This window comes from Mesoplodon mirus (genome assembly GCF_964341445.2).
Source record: "Mesoplodon mirus genome assembly, chromosome: 18".
Lineage (NCBI taxonomy): Eukaryota > Metazoa > Chordata > Mammalia > Artiodactyla > Ziphiidae > Mesoplodon > Mesoplodon mirus.
This window is the reverse complement of record NC_138994.1, coordinates 11,489,403-11,515,232: the sequence shown is the minus strand read 5'-3', so window position 1 is coordinate 11,515,232 and position 25,830 is coordinate 11,489,403. Positions and strand designations below refer to the sequence as shown.

The 25,830-nt window shown below is 41.7% G+C and overlaps 1 protein-coding gene across 14 annotated transcripts in view; it reads left to right on the top strand.

Annotated features, from left to right (window-relative positions):
- BPTF (bromodomain PHD finger transcription factor) overlaps positions 1-25,830 on the top strand; it is a 144,269-nt gene that overhangs the window by 22,744 nt on the left and 95,695 nt on the right. For all 14 annotated transcript variants that reach the window (XM_082602721.1, XM_082602719.1, XM_082602717.1 and 11 more), the window contains exon 2: positions 11,743-12,565. In XM_082602721.1, coding sequence (XP_082458847.1) covers positions 11,743-12,565 — 823 coding nt within the window. The remainder of the gene's footprint in view (positions 1-11,742; positions 12,566-25,830) is intronic.

The following is a 25,830-nucleotide window of genomic DNA, read 5'->3' as shown; positions in this document are numbered from 1 at the left end:
TAAAAAAAAAAAAAAAAAAGAAAATTGTCCTGGCCATTGTGGAAGTTGCAGTCTAGTGGAGGCATATGTTAATTGAATGAAACTGTAAGACTTTTAAGTGTGATAAAATACTATAAGGGAAAAGAGCTGAATGAATGAGGAGCTGGCCACTTGACAGAGTGGGAGGGAGTATTCTAGGTAGAGAGAACAGCTGTGGGGAGGCAGCACTCTTTGCATGATCCAGGAGGCCAGTGTGGCTGAAGCAAAAAGGAAAGGGGGAGGCTGAGTTTGGAGCTGTAGGCAGGGCGCACCTCACAGAGGGCCCTGTAGGCCTCAGGAAGGAGTTTGGATTTTAATCCAAGTATGGTGGGGACTCACTGAAAGGCTTAAAGTTGGGGACTGGCACAATCATATTTACTTTTTTTTTTTTTTTGCGGTACGCGGGCCTCTCACTGTTGTGGCCTATCCCGTTGCGGAGCACAGGCTCCAGACGCGCAGGCTCAGCGGCCATGGCTCACGGGCCCAGCCGCTCCGCGGCATGTGGGATCTTCCTGGACCAGGGCTCGAACCCGTGTCCCCTGCATTGGCAGGCGGACCCTCAACCACTCACTGCGCCACCAGGGAAGCCCTATATTTACTTTTTATTAAGTTGTTTGTAACTGTTATATCTTCATTGTAGACTGCATCCTTTATCATTACAAAATCTTTGTTCCATTTAGGGATTTAAAAATTTTTGCTTTGAATTAAACTTTTGTAACTCCTTTTTATTTCCATTTCCTACAAAGTGAAGTGTACCTGGGACATCCTGTTGAAAATAGCTAGTAGGCAGTTGGAAATAATGTCTCTGGAGTTCTGAAGCGAGGTCTGGGTAGAGAAATGCATTTAGAAGTCATTGATATTTGGGTGGTAATTGAGTCCACTGATAACTGGGGGAAAGCAGGAGAATCTGCTGAGGACTAAACTTTGGGGAATTTGCACGTGTAAGAGAGGTGTTTGGCAGAGGGACAGCTGGTCAGGGAAATTGAGTCCTGGGTGGCATAGGAAATTCAAGAAGGGTGTTGTGGCCAAATATGTCAGATGTTTTCAAAGAGAGGCTAGGTAAAACAGGTGGTATGTTACAGCACTTTCTATCCCAGGTATCGGCTGATGTTCACAAGTTTGCAGTTAATTTAATAATCTTATTTAATCTCACTCTGTATTTAGGCTGTAACATGATATATCCTGTTAGCTATATATATTGAAAGAATTGAAACAAAGAATTGAAACAATTAGAAGTAAGGAAGTTTAGAACAGATTTTCTGAACATTTTGCTTTTACTTTACATAATTTCAAATATGCAGAAAAGCTGAAAGAATAGTACAATGAACACCCAGTATACCCTTCTCTTGGATTCACCAATTTTTGTTTTTTGTAAATTTATTTATTTATGGCTGCGTTGGTCTTTGTTGCTGTGCACGGGCTTTCTCCAGTTGCGGCGAGGTGGGGGCTACTCTTCCTTGTGTGCGCGGGCTTCTCACTGCGGTGGCTTCTCTTGTTGCAGAGCACAGTCTCTAGGTGCGGGGGCTTCAGCAGTTGTGGCTCGCGTGCTGTAGAGCGCAGGCTCAGTAGTTGTGGCGCACGGACTTAGTTGCTCCATGGCATGTGGGACCTTCCCGGACCAGGGCTCGAACCCGTGTCCCCTGCATTGGCAGGCATATTCTTAACCACTGCACCATCAGGGAAGTCCCGGATTCACCAATTTTTAAAAACATTTTTGCCATATTTGGTTTCTCAGTCTTCTAAAAGTTTTCTTTTTGCTGAACCACTGAATAGTAAGTTGCAGACATAATAACATTTCACCTCTAAATACTTCAGTATACTCAAGGCATTTAACTCAACATGCATATAATATTACATTTCAAATTTCCCCAATTGCCCTCTATTGCTGTTTTGTTTCTTTATCCAAGATTCAGTCAAGGGTCATGTATTGCTTTTAGTTGACATCTCTTTTGTTCCTTTAATCTAGAGCTCTTCTGTCACTTTTGGAGAGGGAAGGGTTCTTTGGGACAGTGACATTTTTTCATTGTCCAGGCCAGCTGTCTTTAGAATGTCTCACTGTTTGGGGTTATTTGATTGTTTCCAATAGAAACACACATTATATAGAGAGTTATGGGGTCTAGAAGTATGAAAACACTGTAAATATTCTTCTTAGAATTAATACAATAAAAATGTATGAGCCAAACTGAAAAATCTACTGTGGCGTCTGGATTTTAATCTTGGCATGACCTCACCCCTGGACCTCTAGTTTTGCTTCTGGGTATCATTTGTTGAACACTTTTTTTTTTTTTTTTGGTTATTACAATAAAACATGGTCTGTGCTCTCAGGGAGTTAACAAATGAGCTGGGGGCACATGAGTAATTGCCTGTAATGTAAATGCACTCACACTATAATGGAGAGCCGTACAAAGTGTCAGAGAAGCACAGTGCCTGGAGGCACAGGAGAGGACAGAAGAGGCGACATTTGATCGGGGCCTTGGAAAAGGTCTAGGATTTCTTGCAGCTTCAGCAAATTAAGGCAATATCTGCTTAAAATGTATAGAGAAGATTTTAAATTAAAAAAGCGAGAAATTAACAAATACAGATTGTGCTCCACGGTGCATATTTTAAAAACCCGGGCATGTAGAAAAGGACCCCAAGCAACAGTTAACACTTGGTGAGTATTGTTGCCAGTTCTTCCAAAGAGCTCAGAGAAGAGAGCATCCCTACAGACCCTATGAAGTAGAATTCTATTGTGGAATTCAAAGGAGTGGAAAGTTTTGCTTTAGCAACTGTCAGGTCGTTCAAATAATGTACATAGTAGCATAATTCTTCTATTAAGGTAATAATCTGTCACATGGGCCAGAATCCTTGTTTCAAGAAACACTCTCCCTTGGGCTTCCCTGGTGGCAGAGTGGTTAAGAATCCGCCTGCCAGTGCAGAGGACACGGGTTTGAGCCCTGGTCCGGGAAGATCCACGTGCCGCGGAGCAACTGAGCCCGTGCGCCACAACTACTGAGCATGCACTCTAGAACCCTCGAGCCACAACTACTGAGCCCACGTGCCACAACTACTGAAGCCCTCACGCCTAGAGCCCGTGCTCCACAACAAGAGAAGCCACCGCAATAAGAACCCTGCTCACCGCAATGAAGAGTAGCCCCCACTCGCCTCAACTAGAGAAAGCCCGCATGGAGCAACGAAGACCCAACGCAGCCAAAAATAAAATAAATAAAATAAATAAATTTAAAAAAAGAAACTCTCTCCCTTAACCTAGACTGTGTTGGAAATTCACTGACAAATTCTTGCTGTTTGGTTCCCGTACCCGCTCCCCACCCCCATGCAGACCACTTTCCATCCATAGCATTTTCTTCTTGTAGGCTTATTAATGTCTTTGATTAGGCTTCAGCTTCCTTTCACACCTGTCCTATTCTAATCATACCTTCTTAGGCAGCTTCTTGATTCTCTTGTTTGAGTTTACAAAAAAGCCCCACTTTTTGATTGGTAGTGGGAATATCCAATTTCGGTAAAGCCGTGATTTTCACACTTGGCTGCACATCAGAATTATCTGGGGAGAAAGATAAAAATACAGATTACTGAGCTTCACCTGGGGTTCTGTAAATTTGAATTGCATTTTGATACTCTACTTTTAACAGTTTACCATGTGATTTTGCTGCACTTCTAGTTTTAGGATGGATAGTTTTCAAGGCAGCATGTCAAACTTTAATGTGTGCATGAATCACCCAAAGATTTTGAGAAACTGCAAATCCTAATTTAGTAAGCCTGAGATTCTGACTTTATTTCAAGCCTCATAGATAATGCCAATCACATTTTGAGTGGCAAGCTTTGAAGGTAACTGGAATTAGTGAATTTCGTCTGATGTGTATTAATTTTTACTCAACTGAATCTCAGAGGGATAACCTTTTAGAGTTCCAGAGCAGTGGTTCTCAAACTGTGGACCTCAGACCAGCAGAGTTAGTATCGCATGGGAATTGTTAGAAATGCAAATTGAGACTCTTTCCTAGTCCTTTGAATCAGAAGCTGTTTTAATTAGAATCAGCTCTCCAGGCGATTCTGATGCACAAAATGTGAAGGCCACTGTTCTAGGACTTCTCACAGTAGCCCTCTATTTATTTACATAGTGAGGAGTAAAAACACATTTCTAACATCTGCAAATAATGTCAAGACATCATTTTCTTGTGTAATTGCATAGGCTAGAGTTTGAAACTACTGATTCTTTCAGCAAAGTGATTCAATTTTACATATATACTTTTTCTTATTCTTTTCCATTATGGTTTATCATAGGCTATTGAATATAGTCACCTGTGCTATGCAGTAGGACCTTGTTGTTTATCCATCCTATATATAATAGTTTGCGTCTGCTAATCCCACACTCCCAATCCTTCCCTCCTCCACCCCACCCCCGCCCCCTGCTTGGCAACCACAAGTCTGTTCTGTATGTCTGTGAGTCCGTTTCTGTTTCACAGATATGTTCATTTGTGTCATATTTTAGATTCCACATGTAAGTGATATCGTATGGTATTTGTCTTTTTTTCCCTTAAAATTTATTTATTTATTTAGTTTGGGCTGTGTTGGGTCTTCATTGCTGCGCACAGGCTTTCTCTAGTTGCCGCAAATGGGGCAACTTTTCATTGCGGTGTGCAGGCTTCTTATTGCAGTGGCTTCTCTTGTTGGGGAGCAAGGCCTCTAGGCGCACGAGCTTCAGTAGTTGTGGCATGTGGGCTCAGTAGCTGTGGCTCATGGGCTCTAGAGCGCAGGCTCAGTAGTTGTGGTGCACGGGCTTAGTTGCTCCGCGGCATGTGGGATCTTCCCAGACCAGGGCTGGAACCCATGTCCCCTGCATTGGCAGGCGGATTCTTAACCACTGCACTACCAGGGAAGCCCTGTCTTTCTCTTTCTGATTTACTTCACTTGGTATGATAATCTCTAGGTCCATCCATGTTGCTGAAAATGGCATTATTCTTTTTTATGGCTGAGTAATATTCCTGTGTGTGTGTGTGTGTGTGTGTGTGTGTGTGTGTGTGTGTGTGTGTGTATTACATCTTCTCTATCCATTCACCTGTCGATGGATGGACATTTAGGTTGCTTCCATGCCTTGGCTATTTTTTTTTTAAAATAAATTTATTTATTTATGTATTTTGGCTGCGTTGGGTCTTTGCTGCTGCGTGTGGGCTTTCTCTAGTTGCGGCGACTGGGGGGGCTGCTCTTCGTCGCTGTGTGCAGGCCTCTCACTGCAGTGGCCTCTCCTGTTGCGGAGCACGGGCTCGGCACACGGGCTAGTTGCTCCGCGGCATGTGGGATCCTCCCTGAACAGGGCTGGAACCTGTGTCCCCTGCATTGGCAGGCGGACACCTAACCACTGAGCCACCAGGGAAGCCCAAGGACAAAGTCCTTTTTTTTTTTTGCGGTACGTGGGCCTCTCACTGCTGTGGCCTCTCCCCACTGCAGGAGCACAGGCTCCGGACGCACAGGCTCAGCAACCATGGCTCACAGGCCCAGCCGCTCCGCGGCATGTGGGATCCTCCCGGATCGGGGCACGAACCCGCGTCCCCCGCATCGGCAGGCGGACTCTCAACCACTGTGCCATCAGGGAAGCCCCATGCCTTGGCTATTGTAAATAGTGCTGCTATGAACATACAGGTGCATGTGTCTTTTTGAATTATAGTTTCGTCTGGGTATATGCCCAGGAGTAGGATTGCTGGATCATATGGCAACTCTATTTTTAGTTTTTTGAGGAACCTCCATACTGTTTTCCACTGCACCAATTTACATTCTCACCAACAGTGTAGGGAGGGTTCCCTTTTCTCCACACCCTCTCCAGCACTTATTGTTTGTAGACTTTTTAATGATGGCCATTCTGACCAGTATGAGGTGGTACCTCATTGTAGTTTTGATTTGCATTACTCTAATAATTAGTGATGATGAGCATCTTTTTGTGTGCCTACTAAACTCCTGATTCTTTCAGTAAATATTTATTAAGTATTCACAGCAGCAAAAATACACAGACAAAACTCCCTGCCCTTAAGGAGATTACATTCTAGTGTTGATGTTAACTAGTAGTTCATATATATATTAAATATATAATTCCATTCATCCATAAGCAATAGATGAAACTGTTTCGCATGGTTCCAAATTGTTTATCCTTTTGTAGCAATTTTTTTTTGGTAGCAATTTCATTTGTTTCATGGTGTTTTTATGATTGGTCCATGCCAACATATGTAGCCCTTGACTGCTCTATAGAATTTTATCAAATGGGGAATTCCCTGGTTGTCCACTGGTTAGGACTCCGTGCTGTCACTGCCGAGGGCCCGGGTTTGATCCCTGGTCAGGGAACTAGGATCCCGCAAGCCAAGCAGCATGGCCCCCAAAAAAGGATTCTATCAGATGAATGTTCCACAATTTAATTGTTCCCCTGTTGATGTACATTTTGGTTGTTTCCAGCTTGATTGACCTCTTGCTTTTATGCGCAATGTTCAGTGTTCTGCATATGTATAAGGAGAGTTTCTCTAGAGAAGTGTTTTTCTTTTTCTTTCTTTTTCTGGGGGGGGTGGGTTGGGGTGTGGCTTGTGGGATCTTAGTTCCCTGACCAGGGATCAAACCTGGGCCCTCGGCAGTGAAAGCTCAGCGTCCTAACCACTGGACTGCCGGGGAATTCTTGAGAAGTGTTTTTCAAACTGTGGGCTGCAACCAGCATAGTTTAAAATCAGAAAGAACATGGAATAGAAGGTATTGGAATGGGATGGAAGAGAAGATATTAATGTAAGAGTAGTGCTTTGTAGAACTTTAGTTTTGGGGTAGGTGTGTACTAGATTTAAATGTAAAATGTATTTCTTACTTTGGGTCATGGGCAAAAAATTTTCAAACCGCCCTTTCAGGGTTGTGTGCACAACCTTAACCTGACTGTTACTGAATTGCTCTCCAAAGTGGTGATGCCACCTTACAGTCCCGAGTGTGGTATACCGGTGTCTCTGTTGTTCTCCTTTCTTCCCAAAAGTTTGTTTGGATGGACTTAAAAATTTTTGTCCATTGATGAATATGAAACAGTATCTCATTGTGGTTTTAATTTGCCTTTTCCTGATGGCTAGTGAGGTTGACGTTAATCCCTTTTTTTTTAATACAGGAAAATTAATATACTTCATCTGCTAGATAGTAGATCAGTGTTGAAAATGGTAATGAGTGTAATAATCCTCAATGGTATATTATAAATACATTTCCCTGAATAGTTGAAATATCTTGACTTGCTACTAATACTAATGATTGACAGTTGAGCGGCTTAAGTGGTTTAATTTTATGAGTTTTCTCTTTATACACTGTAATCTGTGCCCAGTTCTGTAAACCCAAATCTTTGAATTTGGCAAAATGACCTCATATTTGTATTCATACAAGACCATCAGTAGCCATAACTAGCAGCATCATTTTATTGATTTAAATATTAATATTTTTATATATTTGTATAGATAACCTGCCCAATATTTTTCTTTTAAAATATTATAATAAAAATATATGCATGTGGTATTTAAGAATATACAAGGATAAAAAAATTAGTCTTTCTTTCTTTTTTTCCCTCCATTTCTCCTCCCCAAGGAACAACTACTTTAAAAAGATTCATATATGACTATGACCTCTTCGATATATATACTTTATTATTGTTCTCTTTTCTTTTTTTGTTTCTAATTTTGTTTCTCAAAGGACATTCTAGTCATTGTTCTGTAGCTGGCTTTTTCCTCTACTTAATAATATATCTTAAAGATTTCTTATTTCAGCACATGAATTTTACCTTATTCCCGCATGCGTGCTGCAACTAAAAGATCCCCTGTGCTGCAACTAAGACCTGGCGCAGCCTAAATAAATAAATTTAAAAAAATTGAATCGATTTAAACTCCCAATAATGCTTCAGAGTGAACTGGCCAGTATTTAATGTTAACTTGTAAAAGTGCTCACATTGTTCAGTATGTATGTAGTTGTAGTTTGAATAGTTGCTATTTTGTGGTTTCCAGCTAGATAATAGAATGTAGAATTTCTGAACCTTTTTTTGCCTTTCTTCCTTTTGCCTCTGAAACTAATAGAAAGCTAACAGACTTTAGCTTAATATAAAGCTAAATGAACTGTTAAATATTAGAATAATACATGCTTATCCAGAATCTTTCAGAATCTGGGAAAGCTGATATTTTAAAATTAGATATCAAATTAAATTAGACTACTGTTACTAAGTTAATTTACTACAAAAGAGTACTATCAACAGTCTTTTTTTTATACATTAACTGCTCTCATTGATAGTCTTTAAGTAGCAATTTACCGAGTTTCTCATTATAAAAGGCTTGTATACAGTGTTAGCTACTGTTTTAATCAGTACTCTTTTATTTGCAAGCAACAGAGAACCAACATGTTCACTTAAGCAAAAGGGGAGTGGTTTTTGGTTTGTGTGACTGGGAAATTTGTGTTTTTTTAATTAATTAATTAATTAATTAATTAATTGTCTGCATTGGGTCTTCGTTGCTATGCGCGGGCTCTCTCTAGTTGGGGCGAGCGTGGGCTACTCTTCGTGGTGGTGCGTGGGCTTCTCACTGTGGTGGCTTCTCATGTTGCAGAACCCGGGCTCTAGGTGCGCGGGCTTCAGTAGTTGTGGCACGTGGGCCCTCAAGTGCAGGCTAAGTAGTTGTGGCGCACAGGCCCAGTTGCTCTGCAGCATGTGGGGTCTTCCCGGACCAGGGATCGAACCCGTGTCCCCTGCCTTGGCAGGCGGATTCTTAACCATTGCGCCACCAGGGAAGTCCTGACTGGGAAATTTGAATGACAGGTTCTGTCAGTACTCGTGAGTTATCAATACTTATCTCCCATTACTGCTTCTGTCTCTTGTCCTTATTCCCTTCTTCCACAAGGTGGGTAAAGGTGGGTTAGCCACATACATCCTCTGGCCACCTTCATGGAAAGAACGAGCTTCAGAGCACTTCTCACTCAGCATCTGAATATAAAATCCCAGGCAAGACTCTCACTGGCCTGCCTTGCCAGTGATCAAGAGGTGGAATACTGTGTTTGGGGGCCCCATCAGAATCACATGGTGTAGGGGAAGGGTAATTCCCTAAAGGGAATGATGCTAGCAAATGCTTCCAATAAAACAAATGTGCCAGATCTTTCTTTGGCATAAGAGGTGGGTGTTCAGCTATGGAGGTGGAATGGATACCATGAATAGGTAAATTGTAGGGTAACAAATGATTCAAAGAAGGCTACGAGAATTCAGAAGAGTTTGGGGGAGTTAGAATAGTCTTTTGGAGGAAATGGTGCCAGAGTTAAATCTTAGGGTGGTGGTATGTTCCACACCAGTTGGTTTCTTTCTTCATAAGGTCACTTTTATTCATCTTTTTCTTCATTCCCACAGCCAGACTCTGAATCCAGGTCTTTATCTTCTGGGTAGTTGCAGAAGATGCCCCGTGTCTGGTTTGTTCCCCCCTGTCCTATTCATTGTATACACTGAAGCCAGAGAAGTCTTTCTGGAACATTCTTCTCATGTCCCTGCCCTGCTCAAAAAGTCTTCATTACTTCATTCAAAGCCATCAACCTACATTACTGCCAGAATAAAGTGCTGTACAAATGCCTAAACCTAACATTTAAGGATCCATGTTCTGATCCTAGAACTACTTTTCCAGCCTTTCCTTGTGTAATCCTTTACTTGGACTCTGTTTGACAGCATTTTGCATAAACAGCTGAGAGGAACACAGGGACTGTTTCTATAAGCAGGTTTGTCTCATATGGTGCCTTGTGTTTCTTCTCTTGCATTTGAGGGTATTCCTCTAGGTTCAGTCTTCCCTTTAATCCTTTTCTGCTTTCTCTCATTTATACTTATGCAGATGAGGCCCAAATAACTTCCAGAAGACAGTGAAATGGACTGGATTACCATCGTGATGCTTATTACTAGCATGGTGATTCTGTGATTTAATTGAATCTGTGAAAACTGCATCTTTGTAGTAGATGGATATTTGCTGAGATGGAGGAGGTTTCTTTCTTAGGATGTAGGCTCACCAGCAAAGTCTGGCCCAGAGTGATCCCTTGGACTTTTTTCTGCAGAAACTAATGGATATAATCTTATTTGGAAAATCTTTCCAGTGAATGAATATGGGGGGGTGCATTGTATAAAATAAAAGATCTTGACCTTTTATTTATACATATATATATATATATATATATATATATATTTTTTTTTTTTTTTCCAGTACGCGGGCCTCTCACTGTTGTGGCCTCTCCCGTTGCGGAGCACAGGCTCCGGACGCACAGGCTCAGCGGCCATGGCTCACGGGCCCAGGTGCTCCACGGCATGTGGGATCCTCCGGGACCGGGGCATGAACACGTGTCCCCTGCATTGGCAGGCAGACTCTCAACCACCGCGCCACCAGGGAGACCCGACCTTTTATATTCTTTAGCATAGTTTCTTTTCCTGGTGCCCTGTACCCTTTTAGTTCGTACATGATGAGAGTTAACTAGATGTGAGGAGGGTGCAGCAATGGGGAAGGGAGGAGGCAGTTAAGAGGTGACCAGCAACCCAAAAGCATAGTTAATAAAACAATTGCACAAAAATAAGTTTAATGTTAATTGATCTCATAAAAAGTCTGCTATTTAAAAGTACATTTCCTATTCTGTAAATATCATTGGAAAGTGTAATAATAATGCAGGCATGGGTATGGCAATTCTGGAGAAAATTATTTCTTTCCATAAGTTTCTTATTAAAATACCTCATAGACTTGTTCAGAGGATTAAATGAGATCTGCTTGCTTGTTATGAACTAAGCTCTCAAATGCTGTATATTGATACATTTACATACATATATATTCCTGGACTGTACATTTCATAAATTGGCGAACAGGCACGCCTCCTGTTGCTTAATTTACAGCTAAAAGTTATAATCTGTTGTCTCTTTCCTAAGTGAGCCCCGCCCCCCCTTTTTCTCCCAGTATTGGAACCCTGCTTCTCTTCTCTCTTCCTTACTCCTTCTTCCTTTCTGTCTCAGCCCTAACCTTGTGCTTCACTGTGGAACTCCCCATTACATAGCTCTCAGGAAGAACTGGCCAAGGAAAGGGTGTGCTGCACCAGAGAACTTCCTGTCTGATTGCTGAGAGGCATTTCTTAGTGCAGCTGGCACCATGTGAGATCTGTTACGCCTGTTCTCTTCCTTGGAGATGTCTTTTTCTTATTTATGTTCTTGTCAGATCTTTCACAAATGCACTTATATTTTTTATCATGGTTACCTGTAAACCAGTTAACCCCTCTAGGTAATTGAGAACTGATTATAATTGTAATTTTTTTTACTTCCAGTTTGGGATATAATGGGAAAACTTTAAATTTATTTATTTATTTGTTTGTTTTTATTTTTTTTGTGGTACACGGGCCTCTCACTGCTGTGGCCTCTCCCATTGCGGAGCACAGGCTCTGGACGCGCAGGCTCAGCATGGCATGTGGGATCTTCCCGGACCGGGGCACGAACCCGTGTCCCCTGCATTGGCAGGTGGACTCTCAACCACTGCGCTACCAGGGAAGCCCAAAACTTTAGATTTTCTATAGACTTAAAGATTAGAGCTAAATCATTGCTTCTTGGTATTATTTTAACTTGACAGTTATTAGAAAAATAGAAGTATGCTTATCTCTTTTTGGGGGTATATGTCCAAATAGGAAAAACCGGAAAATCCTTAGTTTGTAGAAATGATGTATTGATTTGTAATTATACCATTTCTTTATTTACAGGTAGGCGAAAACCGAGAGTACATCGGCCTCGTTCTCCAATATTGGAAGAAAAAGACATCCCACCCCTTGAATTTCCCAAGTCCTCTGAGGATTTAATGGTGCCTAACGAGCATATAATGAATGTTATTGCCATTTATGAGGTACTGCGGAACTTTGGTACAGTTTTAAGGTTATCTCCTTTCCGCTTTGAGGACTTTTGTGCAGCTCTGGTGAGTCAAGAGCAGTGCACACTTATGGCAGAGATGCACGTCGTGCTTTTGAAAGCCGTTTTGCGTGAAGAAGACACTTCCAATACTACCTTTGGACCTGCCGATCTGAAAGATAGCGTGAATTCCACGCTGTATTTCATTGATGGCATGACGTGGCCAGAGGTGCTGCGGGTGTACTGTGAGAGTGACAAGGAGTACCATCATGTTCTTCCTTACCAAGAAGCAGAGGACTATCCTTATGGACCAGTAGAGAACAAAATCAAAGTTCTGCAGTTCTTAGTTGATCAGTTTCTTACCACAAACATTGCTCGTGAGGAGTTGATGTCTGAAGGGGTGATCCAGTACGATGACCACTGCAGGGTGTGTCACAAACTCGGGGATTTGCTTTGCTGTGAGACCTGCTCAGCAGTGTACCATTTGGAATGTGTGAAGCCGCCTCTCGAGGAGGTGCCAGAGGATGAGTGGCAGTGTGAAGTCTGTGTAGCACATAAGGTTCCTGGTGTGACTGACTGCGTTGCTGAAATCCAAAAAAACAAACCGTATATTCGACATGAACCTATTGGATATGACAGAAGTCGGAGGAAATACTGGTTCTTAAACCGAAGACTCATAATGTGAGTAAATCTGGTCTTAAATGTTTGTATGTATTTAAAATTAAGCCAACTTGCTTCATGATTGATGTAGAGCTGTGCTGCTGATGTGATGTAAACCTTGGTGATTTAATAATGAGTTGTATAGTTTAATAATTTCTAACTTGAAAGAATATGTACATTAAAACAGTTTTTAAAATTGTAAGGAAAGAAGGGCGTATGAAAAAAAGCGAAATACACACCACGGTACTCAATGCCTAGGATGGAAAGCAGAACGCTACTCACTAGGTGGGATGCCACATGCCATTGTGGGCCCTTCCCCCGTTAGATTCCCTGCAGCCCACCATGAGGTAATCTGCATCCTAACTTCGGTGTTAGGATTTTCTTGCTTCTCTTTTTAGTTTTACTATATTTGTATATAAAATAGAGCAGCAAGAACAAAGAAACTGTCTAAGGAAAGATCCGTGGGCTTCCCTGGTGGCACAGTGGTTGAGAGTCCGCCTGCCGATGCAGGGGACACGGGTTTGTGCCCTGGTCCGGGAGGATCCCACATGCTGAGGAGCGGCCGGGCCGTGAGCCATGGCCGCTGAGCCTGCGCGTCCGGAGCCTGTGCTCCGCAACGGGAGAGGCCACAACAGTGAGAGGCCCGCGTACTGCAAATTAAAAAAAAAAAAAAAAAGATCCGTGCTGCCATGATTGGTTGCAGCCTCCCAGGAGAAGTTAAGCCCAACAGACTCCTGGTCATAGTCTGGCTTGTGCTTTCCTGAGGGTTTTCACAAGATTCTTCCAGGCAGGACAGTGGGAAGGGCGGGAGGAAGACTGGGAAAGTGAGGGTGCTTGGCAGGGTTGTAGCGTGGACTTGGTTTTGGACGTCCTGTAGAAGTATGGTCAGAGGGAGTGGGTTACTTTGTATTTTCAGCTTCTAAAGCTTTTCTTTTTTAGATATTTTATTTATTCATTCATTCATTCGTTTATTTATTTATTTTCTTTTGGCTGCTCTGTGTGACATGTGGGATCTTAGTTCCCCGACTAGGGATCGAACCTGTACACCCTGCAGTGGAAGCGTGGTGTGTTGACCACTGGACCACCAGGAAAGTCCTCAGCTTCTAAAGTTTTCAAAGCCTTCTTCAGGCTCTCAGAATTAGGTCAAATCAGAAAATTTGTGGTGAGATGAAATGAAAGAGCAGGCATGGAGAGGAGAGAAGGAACTTCATCAGCACATGGTCAGGCCAGGCCAGGTCCAGAGAAGTATCTTAGCCAGGTCCACCCTTAGTTTTTAAAGATGGTACAGAATAAACAGCGAATTTCAGAATTTTGTACAGTTGTCTTCTTGTAGTGTTGCTGTTGAGAAATCTGAATCCATTCATTGATTCTTTTTGTATATAACCACTTTGGACTTACCTGGAAACTTGTAGAATCTTCTCTTTGCCTTCAGTGTTTTCTGCAGTTTTAGAGTGATAGGGCCTTGTGTGGGTCTGTTTTCATCCATTGTGTGTGTGGTGGGCACTTGCTATCTGACAGTTGAGTCAGTTCTGAGAACTTCCCTTGAGGACTTCCTCCTCTCCTTTTGCCTGTTTTTTTAATCTTGAACTATTACTTTATTGAATGTTGGGCTTCCTATTTTGGTCTTCTGATTTTATCTTTTCGCTCCAGTTTTCCTCTTTGTCTTTGTCCTCTTTGGAATGCACGTGCGTGTGTGTGTGTGTGTGTGTGTGTGTTTGTGTGTGTGTGTCTGTGCATGTGTGTTGCTCAATTTTTCTAGAAGATTTCCTTATCTTGGTCTTCAAGCCCTACTATTATTTTTTCTATTCTATAACATTTTTATTTTCTAAGAGCTCTTTTGTTCTTAAAATCAAACTCCTTTTTAAAAAATAAAATAAAATCTTAGTTTTTTGTTTTCTGGAAATAATAATTTCTCTTACTTTCGAGGATGTTATTGATAGTTTTTTCATGTGTTTTTCCCCACTGTGAATGGGCTGTTTCTTCCAGGCTGCTTCCTCCTGCTGTGTGTATTGGTCTGTCTCTTCCATCCTCAGATGTCTATTAATCCTTAATTTTCTGCTCCTGATAAACACTGCAGGATTATACAGCTGATTGGAAGTTCTGAGCAAGTGTGTAGGCCATATCAGTTTTGAGCTTAATCGTTGGGTGATTTTCTTAATCTTTTTTCTTGGTGGTCCCTGATGTCACTCACTATCTTTAGTCCTTCCTTCTGAGCTGGTCAGGTGGCCCAGAGAGGCCTTTTCTGGTGTTCTGCTTGGAGCATGAGGGTTTGGCTGGCTGGGTGGTGGAGGCGGGCTGCATTTACTGTGCACACCGCATTTACTGTGTACTTAGCCACTCGGTACCTTGGTTTTCTGTACAATACCTTTGTTCACACCTGCGCCTGGTGTCCCCTGGTGCAGAGAACCTCACTTTTACCTCCTGTAGAGACTAAACCTTTAGTGGCTTGAAGTGGATAGATAGGTGGCCTTGGGATCTGCTCCTAAAACAGCTTTCAAGCACTTCTCTGCTGTCGATACTCCCCTCCTTATTTTGGTGATTGTTGGTTCTCAGCTCCACCCTTTATGTTTCGGATTGGGCTTTCTTGGCTCTGGTTAAAGACGGTTATCACTTGTCCATTTGCTTTCCTGCTTCCAAAAAATTTTTTGTTGTCTCTCTTATTTTCTCTAATCTTGTAAGTTTAGATCTTTAAAAATATTTCTTTAGTGGTTTTAAGAGGGTTTCAAGAGGGAGCAAACTGAGATGTGTGGATTCAGTCTATTACCTTAATCCAGAAACTGATATGAGAAACAGTATATGAAGTTTTAAAAGTTTTAAATATACAAAGTATATTTTGTATGTTTTGGTTTAGATCAGTTATTTTAAAATTTTGTATAAGTTTTTTTTTTTTTGCCCCCGTATCTCCCAAATATCTGGTTGTGGTTTTTATTGTGCCATCTTTCTCATATCGTGCTGTGGAGATGTAGCATGGAAACTTGTGTTGGCGAGATCATTACAAATGGAAAGATAACTGTAACCACATTTTGGTTTGAAGTTTAACGCGGTCTTTCATTCTATGTGAAAAGTCAGTGAGACTGCCTTTCAGGGAGCCTGGTGCTTGTACTCTCTAGATGTTCCGCACAGCAGTTTACAGACCCTATCCACTCAGTCTCATGTGCCTTCCCGGAAGGGCTCAGAGTCATCAGGATTGCTGTGAACAAATCAGGAAGTAAATGAAATTTATTCTGTGCTCCTGTTATCCCATTCTTATGTTCCCTTCCCTGTCCTGCCTTTCTTCACCCTTTTTGGATGTTCATTCTCACTGCCTCTCACTTCCTTGCCTGTGCTGCTGTTTTGGGCCCCAGACATGCCAAAGGTGCTTTGTCCACATATAGGTGGGCCTTGACATCTGTAATGTAAGGCTTATCACACAATAGTCAATGGTGTAGGCCTTGGTGTTAGGGACCTATAGGTGGAACTATATATGGGTTAGTAATAACAATAGCCAACATCAACATTTATTGAGCACTTAATATATGCTGTACAGTTCTTTTGTTTGTTGTTTGTTTTTTGCTTTTTACATATTATATTTACGTAGAAAAAAAGGAAGTTAAAATTTCAACAGCTTTTTTTTTTTTTTTTTAAACAAAAAGTATATCCCAGCCAGGAAAATGGGTAAATCTAGAGAGAGCCTCAAGGAGTTTATTAAACTGTCAACTTGCCCTACAGGCAGTAACAGATTTAATTTATCATTGGATTGAAAAGTTCATTTTTATACAACCTAAATAGTAAATTTGCCTTTTCTCTGAAAATTTTATACACAATTTTCTAACCTTCAAAAATGGCAATAAAAAATCAAATTAGGGCTTCCCTGGTGGCGCAGTGGTTGAGAGTCCGCCTGCCGATGCAGGGGACACGGGTTCGTGCCCCGATCCCGGAAGATCCCACATGCCGCGGAGCGGCTGGGCCCGCGAGCCATGGCCGCGGAGCCTGTGTGTCCGGAGCCTGTGCTCCGCAACGGGAGAGGCCACAGCAGTGAGAGGCCCGCGTACAGCAAAAAAAAAAAAAAAAAAAAAAAATCAAATTATATTTATAAATGTTTGTTATTTCAGTATATAAGAACCTTTTTCTTTCTTTTTGACATTTACGGTTTCACAATATATATCTTAAATTTGTATGTTTACTTTTTTTTTTTTTTTTTTGGTCTTTATCCAGGTCATTTATTACTAGACATTTGTCATACAGAGTGGTTAAATATTAAAGCTCTGAAACTAGCCCTGGTTTGCATTCCTGGCCTTGTTAATTACAAGTTCTGTGTCATATTAAAGCACCTACAACCCTTCTAAGCCGGATTTTTTTCACCTATAAAATGAGAATTGTCATTGCTTCATGAATTGTGAATGCTTGTATGTTTGTTTATTTATAAAATGTATGTATGTATTTATTTATTTTTGGCTGTGTTGGGTCTTTGTTGCTGCACGCGGGCTTCCTCTAGTTGCGGGGAGCGGGGTCTACTCTTTGTTGCGGTGCGCGGGCTTCTCATTGTGGTGGCTTCTCTTGTTGCAGAGCACAGGCTCTAGGCGCGTGGGCCTCAGCAGCTGTGGCAGGTGGGCTCAGCAGCTGTGGCTCGTGGGCTCCAGAGCGCAGGCTCAGCAGTTGTGGCACACAGGCCCAGTTGCTCCACGGCATGTGGGATCCTCCTGGACCAGGGCTTGAGCCAGTGTCCCCTGCATTGGCAGGCGGATTCCCAACCACTGCGCCACCAGGGAAGCCCCTGTATGTTTACTTTAGTAATCAAGATACTATTTGTGAAGTATACCTAGTATTTTTATTATTCTGATATTTACTTTAACAGCTTTATTGAACTGGGTTTTTTTTGTTTTTTTGTTTTTGGCCGTGCTGTGCTGTTTGCGGGATCTTAGTTCCCCGACCAGGGATCGAACCTGTGCCCCCTGCAGTGGAAGCACAGGGTCCTAACCCCTGGACCACCAGGGAATTCCCTGAACTGTTTATTAATTTATGTATTATAAAATTCTATTGTTGTAGATGTACAGTTCTGTAATTTTAGTAAATTAACACTGAAAGTCCCACATCCCAGGAAACATTTTCTTCTGAGACAAATCCAAGTGGTTGGTTACTCCACATTTCAGTCATTCTGAAAGTGGTCTCATATCTGTTTGCAGTTAATCTTACTCCCATTCTCAGCCTTAGAAAGTCACTCTGTTGTTTGTATAAATTTGCCTTTTCTAAACATTTCATATAAAAAGAAACATATAATGTTATTTTGTATCTCAGTTCTTTCACTTAGAATAATGTGTGCCTTACAGTTTTCTAATAAGCATTTTATATGTACATTTTTTCATTAACCCTCACAACAACCCAGTAATGTGGGTACTATTTTTGTACATTTTATATATGAAGAACTAAACTCGGAGAAGTTAAATAACTTGCTCTAGGACTTGCCCAAGACTCTATGGCTATTAGGAAGTAGGACCTAGAATTTTTTTTTTCAGGACCTATTTATAAGAATAGTCTCTTTTCTTGTTTCTTCTTTTCTTTTTTTTTGACCACACTATGTGGCTTGCAGGATCTTAGTTCCCTGACCAGGGATTGAATCCGGGCCATGGCAGTGAAAGCATGGAGTCCTAACCACTGGACTGCCAGGGAACTCCCAAGAATATTTTCAATAACTAATTTTATACTGTAGTCTAGTTTCCAAGCCATCATCTTGAGAAGTCTGCAATTTGCCTTGTTTTAGCTGTTAAAAGCAATGCTTATAACTGGGGGGAGAAAGATAGTATAATGGTTTGGGCTCTATTGGGACTGGGTTTTTCTGAGATCTTATAAATTTGAAACACAGGCATTTTTAGAAAATATGACATAAATTAAGTGGTGTTTCAAAAAAGTTCTGTTTCTTGATAATTCAATATCAGTATATAAAACAACACTCAGACAAGTAGAAGAGAAGACCTTTTGAATGTGGTTAAATAGGTGCAAAGCTTTAAAATTACAGGAGTGAAAGGACTTAAGAAGGTACCCATGCATGGATTTGTGGTACATTACCAATGAAATGAAAAAATCTACTTTTCTAAATTGCACAAATTCTTTAAATTACATGTTTGTCAGGGAAACTATTCACTTACATTTATTTGCTTTAAAAGCTTTAGTCATAGTCTCTCAAATTGCCTTTCTTATTGCATAATAAAGTACACGGAATTTAATGAAAATCTCAGATGAACAAGTATGATACTTTTTTTCATGTGTTGTGACATTTTGACTATCTTCTTTGTAAAAAGTCAGATACAAAGATTTTTTCAATTTTTAAAAATATTTATTTATTTATTTGGTTGCGCTGAGTCTTAGTTGTGGCTCACCAGCTGCTTAGTTGCAGTATGTGGGCTCCTTACTTGTGGTATGTGAACTCTTAGTTGCAGCATGCACGTGGGATCTAGTTCCCTGACCAGGGATCGAACCCAGGCCCCCTGCATTCGGAGCACCGCCAGGAAAGTCCCTAAATATCATTGTTAGTAATAGTTGTTCCTTGTGAATAATTTGAGTAAATGTGAAAGATTTTACATCCCTAAAAAATTTAGATCAAAACAATTTCCGTTTAAGCGCCCCCTTGTGGTAGATGATATGTGGACTCCTGATGAAAGTTTTGAAACCATGTAAATTGCTCAGCTTATGTTATGTGGAGATCTGGTATATGTTTTCCCTGGAAGTCCAGAAGCTTAAAATGATAAATCAGTGGACTTACTGCCCAAGAGGGTTATGTCTAAAACAAAGTCTGGGGCAGTGAACACTTTTTAATTGTAATGCTAATAGTTTATAGAAACTTTTTTCCTCTTATTGCTTTTATTTGTTTAATACTCATTTAAAAGTATGTTATTTGAATAGGTTAGGGATTAAAAGAAAAGTTCTTACACATCAGTTTATAGTCTGCCTGAGGAACCAGGATACTTACTGAGCAAACTTTAGAGATCAATTTCAACCTGTTATGTAAGAGGGCCAGTCTTTCTTAAATATTGCTTTCATTCTATCAATCCTTTGCTCTCAAATTGGGACTTCTAGTAAAATAGGAACTGCCAGATTAGACGAGCACCGTTTCCTGTCACTGTCTGTTCTGAATAAAATTACCTTGAACACAGCATTTTAAAACTCTGCATTGTTTCATTTTCCAGATGAACTAATTTATGCTTTTTAACCTGTACAGCTTTCCACCTGCACCTCCACATTCTAGCCATAAGCCACCTATTTACTCGCCGACTCAGTTGCCATCAGACCTACGCCTGTAATCCTTCTGCCTGTGTCCAGTTTTGCATACCAGCAGCCTCCTGGGCAAGTCCACATAGCAGGCACCTCAGATACAACATGTCTAACACTCCATGCATCACTTGCCCCCCTTACGTACCCTTCATTCAGTGTTGCCATCTTAGTAAATGGGATCACCATCCTACTGGCTGCTCAAGCTAGAAACCTGGGAATAGTCTTTTGTCTTACGTTGTTTGTTACACCTTTTAATTACCTCTTAAATATTGAATCCATTTCTCTCCATTCTCACTGTCAACATCATCTTGATTAGACTAGTTCAGTAGTCTCCAAACTGGTGTATGGGTAGCTCCCCAATTCTATTCTCTGTTCCATAGCTGGATGATTATTATTATTTTTTAAAATATTTATTTATTTTGGCTGCATCAGGTCTTTGTTGTAGCACGCGGGATCATTTAGTTGCGGCATGCGAACTCTTAGTTGCAGCATGTGGGATCTAGTTCCCCGACCAGGGATTGAACCTGGGCCCTCTGCATTGGGAGCGTGGAGTCTTAGCCACTGGACCACCAGGGAAATGCCCATAGCTGGATTAATTTTAAAACAGCCATTCTGATCAGGTCTTTTCCCCCCAAGTTGAAAAACCTTTCAATTACATACTTCCATTTGCTCTTAACAGAAAGTTCACAGATCCCTAATTTTGTGTATTTATTTCTTCTGCTTCCCACCACCCAAAACAAAATCAATAAAAAGCAAACTAAAAACTCGCAAAGTGTTTCGACTAACTTATCCTTCAAGTCAGCCTATTTATGCCATTTCCTAGGGCTTTTTCCCCTGAATTTCTCTCCCTCTTGCACTGTGAAACACATCTTTTTTTTAAAACACCCATTAAACTTGTAATTATTTATTTTAAGGTAAATATCATATACTTCATCAGATGAAGAACATAATAGCAATCCTGCAGATTGCACCCACTACGTGCTGTCAGTGTTCGAAGCACTTTATATGTTTTAACTTGCTTAATCCTCACAACAGCATTTTGATGTAAGTACTGTCACCCCATTTTTCAGATGGAGAAGTTGAGGCAAGAGAGAGGTTAAGTAATTTATCCAGTATCATACAACTAGTAAGTGGCAGAATCAGAATTCAGTCCCAGGCATTGTGACTCCAGAATGTGTGCTTTTAACCTCCTTGGGCTGCCTTTAATCTCTGACTCCTGAACCGCATTCGTTTCCTGTGGCTGCTGTAACAAGGCAAAGTGAGAGATTAATTTACTCACAGTTATGGAGGCTAGAAGTAAAAAATCAAGGTGGGTCCACTCCCTCCAAAGGCTCTAGGAAAGAATTCTTTTCCTTGCCCTTTCCAGCTTCTAGTGCCCCAGGTGTTCCTTGGCTTGCTGGCAGCATAATTCCAATCTCTGCCAACCTCTGTCTCTTCAAGAAAGTCTAGGCCTTTTCTGTCAAGTGCCTCAAAATTCTTCCAGCCTTTTCCCATTTCCCAGTTCCTAAGCCACTCCCACGTTTTTAAGTATCTGTTATAGCAGCACCTCCTTTCCCAGTATCAAAAATTTGTTTTAGGGGACTTTCCTGGTGGCGCAGTGGTTAAGAATCCGCCTGCCAATGCAGGGGACACGGGTTCGAGCCTGGTCTGGGAAGATCCCACATGCCGTGGAGCAGCTAAGCCTGTGTGCCACAACTACTGAGCCTGCGGTCTAGAGCCCACAAGCCACAACTACTGAGCCTGTGTGCCACAGCTGCTGAAGGCTGCATGCCACAACTACTGAGCCTGCGCTCTAGAGCCCGTGAGCCTCAACTACTGAGCCTGCGTGCCACAATTACTGAAGGCTGCATGCCACAACTACTGAGCCTGCGCTCTAGAGCCTGCGAGCCACAACTACTGAGCCCTTGTGCCACAGCTATGAAGCCCGCATGCCACAGCTACTGAGTTCGCGCTCTAGAGCCTGCGAGCTACAACTGCTGAGCCCGCGTGCCACAACTACTGAAGCCCGCATGCCACAACTACTGAACCCGTGCTCTAGAGCCCACGTGCCACAACTACTGAAGCCTGCACGCCACAACTACTGAGCCCGCGCTCTAGAGCCCACGAGCCACAACTGCTGAGCCTGCGTGCCACAACTACTGAAGCCTGCATGCCACAACTATTGAGCCCGCGCTGTAGAGCCCTTGGACCACAACTACGAAGCCTGCATGCCACAACTACTGAGCTTGCACTCTAGAGCCCGCGAGCCACAGCTACTGAAGCCCGCATGCCTAGAGCCCATGCTCTGCAACAAAGAGAAGCCACTGCAGTGAGAAGCCCGTGCACCACAATGAAGAGTAGCCCCCGCTCGCCACAACTAGAGAAAGCCCATGTGCAGCAACAAAGACCCAATGCAGCCAAAAAAATAAGTTAAAAAAATTAAATCATTTAAAAAAAAAAGCATGAAATCAAAATCTGTTTTAGTTTCCTAGGGCTGCCATAACAAATTGACCATAAAATGAGTTGTTTAAAGCAACAGGAGTTTATTCTCTCACGATTCTGGCAGCTAGAAGTTTGAAACCAGTGTCAGCAGGATTGTTTCTTTCTGGAGGCTCAGAGAGACTCTGTTCCATGCCTGTCTCCTGGCTTCTGGTGGTTGCTGGCCTTCCTTGGCGTCTCCTGGCTCATAGGTAAAGGCACATGACTCGAATCTCTGCTTCCACCTTCACATCACCTTCTCCACGTGTCTCTTTGAATCCTCTCCTCCTCTTGTAAGGATAGCAGTCATTTGATGTAGGGCTCACCCTAAATCCAGAATGATTTCATCTCAAGATCCTTAGCTAATTACATCTGCAAAGACCGTATTTCCAAAAAAAGTCACATTCTACGGTTTCAGATGGACATACCTTTCTGTCAACCCACCACACTAGCGTTCCTCACTCTTAGTTTCTGTGGGTTTGTTTAGAAATGAAACTCAAAACGTACTGTTAGTCATTAACCTCTTACTTATCTTGCCTAAGTAAAAGCCAAACAGACTTTAAAATGTAGGCATATAATCTGTAAGTTTGCTGTTAATTGTATTTTTGGCCCATATTTTCATTCCATTCTGTCCTCCCCTGCCACCCTGTCAACTCCTTGAGCTGAGCAGTGACTTCAGGGAAGCCAGGCCAGTTTGGGTGTGCAGAAGGAACATTGTGGAGACAGAGCTTCTGTAGAAACCAAATTCTAACCCCATAAACAAAGGTACTTACAAAGTGATGTATAGTCATCTAGGAAAGCAGTTGTCACTTTTACAATTAGAACAAATAATCTTGGTTATATAAACTGTGTAAATGTGCCCAAGTATATCAATATTAAAACTTCTTTGAAAGCATTAGCTGTTATTGTTCACTCAGTTTTGCTACTTTATGCTTTTGATGAATTTATCCTTCTGTAGCTTCAAGAAGAAAAAAAAAGGTCATTGTTGAGTATTATCTTTGATGAGCAGAATAAAAAATAGAGCTATTTTTACTTTTTTTTAAAATATATATTTTTGGCTGCATCGGGTCTTAGTTGCGGCATGTGGGATCTTTCATTGCATCTTGTGGGCTTCTCTCTAGTTGTGGCATGCGGGCTCCAGAGTGCATGGGCTCTGTAGTTGCGGCATGCGGGCTCAGTAGTTGTGGGCGCGGGCATAGTTGCCCACTTCATGTGGGATCTTAGTTCCCCAACCAGGGATTGAACCCGTGTCCCTTGCATTGGAAGGAGGATTCTTAACCACTGGACCACCAGGGAAGTCCCCAAATAGAGCTGTTTTTAGAGGGACACTGACAAAACTGTACATTTAGGGGAAGAATATCAGAGTAGTGACGACTGGAAAACATGCTGTATGAGGAATAAAGTATTTGAGCATGTTTGGCCTGAAAAAAAAAAATGGGGTAAAATTATAGATGTTGTGAAAGAGTTGAAGGACTGTGTGTGGAGGAGGTGTTAGGTTTATTTCAGAGAATTCTAGCAGGCAGAATCAGGATGGATTGGTGGAAACACTAGGTGTGTGTCATCTCTTAAAAGGAAAAAACTTTCTAACAGAGCAGTTCCAATCTAGAATGGCCCACCACCATATGGAGTTGTGAATTCTCTGTTAAGATGGAAATTAAGATTAAAATTAAGATTAAGTGTTCTCTGTTAAAATGGAAATGATGCAGATGCCAGCATGGGCTAAGTCAGTCGACTGATAAGGATGCTTTCAGTAGCCTGTGAGTTGCTTGAAAAATTGGACAGAATGTCCATTTAATTAAATTTGTTCCCATAGCATCTCACTTTCATGTAGAAATCTTATGCGTATAAATTGTTTTCTACCCAAAAAACGTTTTTATGTAGAATGTTTTTCTTGTTCCATTGAAATTTGTAGATATTTCTGAATCAAGAGGAAAAAAGCAAACAAGGAAAGAATTTGATATCTTTAAACAGAGGAAAAATCCTTAAGATTGAAATCTTAGAAAACAAAGAATTAGGCTGTCCTGTAACTCTTGTGCTCCGTCAAAGCTCACTATGTACTTTTTATTTATTTATTATTTATTTTTGGCTGCATTGGGTCTTTGTTGCTGCGTGCGGCTTTCTCTAGTTGCGGCGAGCGCAGGCTACTCTTCGTCGCGGTGCGTGGGCTTCTCATTGCGGTGGCTTCTCTTGTTGCAGAGCCCAGGCTCTAGGCGCACGGGCTTCAGTAATTGTGGTACATGGGCTCAGTAGTTGTGGCTCGCGGGCTCTAGAATGCAGGCTCAGTACTTGTGGCACACGGGCTCAGCCACTCCACGGCATTTGGGATCTTCCCAGACCAGGGCTCGAACCCATGTCCCCTGCATTGGCAGGCGGATTCTTAACCACTGCGCCACCAGGGAAGCCCCCTATTAATCTTTTTATTTAGAGGATTCTGACATCTTTAACATTTTAAATTGGAGTAGACCATTGTTACCATTCAGTCATAAAAAATCAGTAGAAATACCCACTGCAGAGTGAAATCTAGAGTAGCTTAAAAAAATGATTTTCAGAAATTTTTTTTTTTTTGCGGTATGCGGGCCTCTCACTGCTGTGGCCTCTCCCGTTGCGGAGCACAGGCTCCGGATGCGCAGGCCCAGCGGCCATGGCTCACGGGCCCAGCCGCTCCGCGGCATATGGGATCCTCCCAGACCGGGGCACGAACCCGTATCCCCTGCATCGGCAGGCGGACTCTCAACCACTGCGCCACCAGGGAGGCCCGATTTTCAGAAATTTTTGTAAAAAGCTTCTAACAGAAATATATTAATATCATATGTCAGCAGATGCTGATTTGAAAGAGGGAAAACAGGGACCCTTTATTACTCTCTTTTTCTTTAAAATGTTTGATAATTTTGATATCCTTTTATTTATCCATGATTTAATATATCCCTTCTTCAGAATTATTGAATGTCTCATTCCTGGAATTCTGCTACATTTTAATTTATTTACTATCTTACTAGTAACAATAATATTTTCTATTTATTGATCACTAATGATGTTTTCCAGACACTATGATAGATGCCTTATTATAATACCTTTATTTACCTTATAATATCTTACAGGGTCCCTCAAGACAGGTACTGTTATCCCCATTTTACCAGTGGGGTGAATAAAATGTCTCAGAGGCTCAGAGGAGTTGTGTCTTGTCCACGTTCACATATCTCATTTAAAGCCATATCTTTCTTAAGGTGCTCTTCTTTCAGCTTCGTGAGTTTGCCTTTGAGCAGACAGGAATGTTAGACTCTTTCTTGTTAGGTACCTCACACACATTCCTGAATTCTTCTGAATGAGAGAAGAACTGAGTCACATATGTTTCTCGAAGTCTGGTCCTAGACATTAATTTGCCTTGTGTTTTTAGTTACTAGTGTTGAAGTCTCCACCTCCATTACAAGTGACTGGCATCTTCAGAGAGATTTAAGCAGGAAAAGAAGCTGCTGTGCTCTTCTTCTTTCCAGTTTGAGCTTTGATTGTCCATTAAGAAAGAGAGATGAGGCATTGTTACTCGATTGAGATGACTCCTTCAGGGACCAGAATTTAGCAGAGCATTT